Genomic DNA, 2,779 nt, shown 5'->3' on the forward strand with positions numbered 1-2,779 from the left:
TGAATTATATGAACAATGAAGCAGATCAGAATGTGCTACATGAGTACATGCTATATACCTGTACCTGTACAGTATTGTATGGAAGATTAGCAATGTATATCATATGGAGGTACATGTACAAGTGTATAGTGGTTTGTTACCATTCAAACAAATGATAGAGGGCTCTTCTGTGATCATTATTAGAAGTGACCTTTATATTATCCAAACCTAAACAACGAGAACATTATTAGTAATAATTTAAGGTCTTTCATCTTCTCTTCATTCTTACCTGGAGTACTAGCTGAGTGGGATCCTACTCCATTACTACCAGCAGTTGATGAGGATAAGGATAACATGTCTATAAAAGAAAAACAGTTATTATTAACAGCACAACCAACATCACACACACAAACATCATCTGTACATGTACATACATTGTATGGTCCATCTTGTCTCAAGGTGTGTGTGTATTAGTAATGTAATACCTGAGGACTGAGATATCTGCTTGAGGTGAAGCTGAGGGCAGATATCAAGGGACTCAGGTATTACATTACTGATACTCACCTCCAGACACACACACACACACACTGGTCACTGGTCACTGGTCACTGGTCACTCATATTACGTCATTTAAAGTATGTACATGTACATGTTCTTACCAATCAAAATGGCCGCCTCACTAAAGCTACATTCGAAACCCAGTGCCATTAGAGAGGGATGGAGAGGAAGAGGGTGGAGTATGTCCTCCTGCTCTATATCAAGACCAGCTGTCACTGGAGCTTTGTGTTGATGGAGCAAGTAAATAATGTCCAGCTGTATCTGTCTAGCTTCATCAGGAGTGAGGTTAGCAGTGCTAGCTTGGGACTATGGGGGGGAGAGAGAGGGAGGGAGAGAGAGGGAGAAAGAGGAGAGAAAGAAAGAGAGAGAGGGGGGTGGGGAAGAGGAGAGAGAAAGAGAGAGAGGAAGGGAGGGTGAAGAAAGAAACAATAGAGAGAGAAAGAGGAGGGGGAGGGAGAGAGTAAGAGAGAGGAGAATGAGAGGGAGGTGTTAGGTTTCCCTCAACCCACAAAGTGAAAGCACAGTGTACACAATAGCTCCATGTAACAAGACTCTGGTTAGTGTAATACTATCACTAAACTGATAAGAATCTAGCTCTCTCTCTCTCTCCTTTTAAACTGGTACACAAAACTAGTTTGACTGTTTTTCTAATAGAAAAGGCGTTTGGTATTTGTTTAGGATAAGTACAGGTACGTGTATCTCATTGAGAATAAACAAATAGAAGCAAATTAATAATAATAACATCAATAATAGTAATCATCTTTAAAATGCACGTGATACTGTAGTACATGAATCAGTATGTCCTTATGTTGATTGTAACAATACATGAAATATTTGGTTGGGTATTGTTTTTGCCAAAAATAGCAATTTCACTTCTCTCTCTCTCTCCCTCCCTTACCTTTTCATTTAATAAATAGCTACAGTTGATCTGATAGCCGTACACAGCATAATGATAGATATTCCAACCCAAATGACTCTTATCGTCTTTCTCGATTTGTGACAAATCGCCTACCACAAAAAATGAATGTAATAAATCAATAATAATAACACAGAGATTCAATGTACATGTACATGTGGGCGTATACATGTACGTGTACGTCCTCCTCACCATATCGAATGAATTTCTCTAGTGTGTCCGGTTGGCCTGCTTTTGCAGCTGGAAACAGAAGGAAAGTGGTAACGTCACCAGGCTTGTCTTTATTCTCTTCTACCCAGTACTGAGCAAGATCAATGACATCTTTTCCACGGTTAAACGTCACCAAAGTCCGTATATCTTCGTTCTCCATCTTGCTAAAGAGAGGGGGAAGAGAGAAAGGGAGAGAGAAGAAGATTATCCTGTGAAGAAGGCAGCTCGAGCTTGCTGCCTCTGCAAAGAAGTAGGAGTGGCTGATGAAAACCACACCTACCAATCAAACACGTGTTCTTTGACCACGCCCATGTTCTGCATTAGATGGGCGGAGCTCATTAGCAGCCATTGGCGTCTCAGAGTTCAGAGTTGTTGTAGAATTACCTTGTAAAGGCTGGGAGTCTGATGTACAATAAGGAGACGTGTTTAGTATTATTGTAAGGAAGTGTTGTTCTTGTTTTCTGGTGTGACCAGTAGTAGCCTGACGCCAGGAAGAGGAGGAGAAGTCTCAGTATTAAAGGTGGCATGGGGTGCGGGACCTCAAATACAGCTGCAGTGGCTGCTGGAGCTTCAGATTCGTCTATAGTCGACTCGGAGGAGAAGAAAGAGCAAGCTTGGAGCAACAAGCAAGGTGCTTTGATGCCAGCTGCTGCTGCCATTTCAAATTTCTAAGTGTTTTCTCAGTATTTATCACTTTCAATGTTGTAGCCTACTAGCATTATCACCTGCCTCATAAGGACATTGCTTTATCTCTTTCCCCCTCTCTCTTTCTTTTCTCTTCCTCTTTTTTCTTCTCTTTACAGGTAGCAGCAACAATAAGAGGAGAATGGAAGAGTCAAGCAAATCACCAGGTGCAGACCAGCCAAAGAGGGCAGTCTCTTTTCCTGCAGAGGAATCCTCTGAAATGACTGACAGCGATACTTCAAGACCCAGGTTGACAAGGAAGGACACCCCACATGTTCTAAGCAACCTTCCAGCTGCTCCTGTGATGAAGACACCTGAGCTAGCAGTGAGTGGAGAAAAATGGAAGAGAGACATAGTGTCTCTCTCTCTCTCTTCTCTCTCTCTCTCTCTCTCTCCCTCTCTCTTCTCTATCTCTCTCTCTTCTCACTCTCT

General features: G+C 42.0%; 2 protein-coding genes across 2 annotated transcripts in view; one reads left to right on the plus strand and one right to left on the minus strand.

Moving 5' to 3' along the window:
* LOC109586419 (leucine-rich repeat serine/threonine-protein kinase 1-like) overlaps positions 1-1,939 on the minus strand; it is a 4,323-nt gene extending 2,384 nt beyond the window's left edge. The window contains exons 1-5 of the mRNA XM_020002598.1: positions 1,646-1,939; positions 1,436-1,545; positions 639-843; positions 269-337; positions 141-207 (exon numbers count right to left, since the gene is read on the minus strand). Coding sequence (XP_019858157.1) covers positions 141-207; positions 269-337; positions 639-843; positions 1,436-1,545; positions 1,646-1,823 — 629 coding nt within the window. The 5' untranslated portion in view covers positions 1,824-1,939. The remainder of the gene's footprint in view (positions 1-140; positions 208-268; positions 338-638; positions 844-1,435; positions 1,546-1,645) is intronic.
* Positions 1,940-1,987: 48 nt separating this feature from the next.
* The window catches only part of LOC105314485 (uncharacterized), a 1,263-nt gene continuing 471 nt past the window's right edge, over positions 1,988-2,779 (plus strand). Inside the window, exons 1-2 of the mRNA XM_011408676.2 lie at positions 1,988-2,294; positions 2,467-2,672. Coding sequence (XP_011406978.2) covers positions 2,189-2,294; positions 2,467-2,672 — 312 coding nt within the window. The 5' untranslated portion in view covers positions 1,988-2,188. The remainder of the gene's footprint in view (positions 2,295-2,466; positions 2,673-2,779) is intronic.

Source organism: Amphimedon queenslandica, unplaced genomic scaffold, assembly GCF_000090795.2.
Source record: "Amphimedon queenslandica unplaced genomic scaffold, v1.1 AMPQUscaffold_12877, whole genome shotgun sequence".
Classification (NCBI taxonomy): Eukaryota; Metazoa; Porifera; class Demospongiae; order Haplosclerida; family Niphatidae; genus Amphimedon; species Amphimedon queenslandica.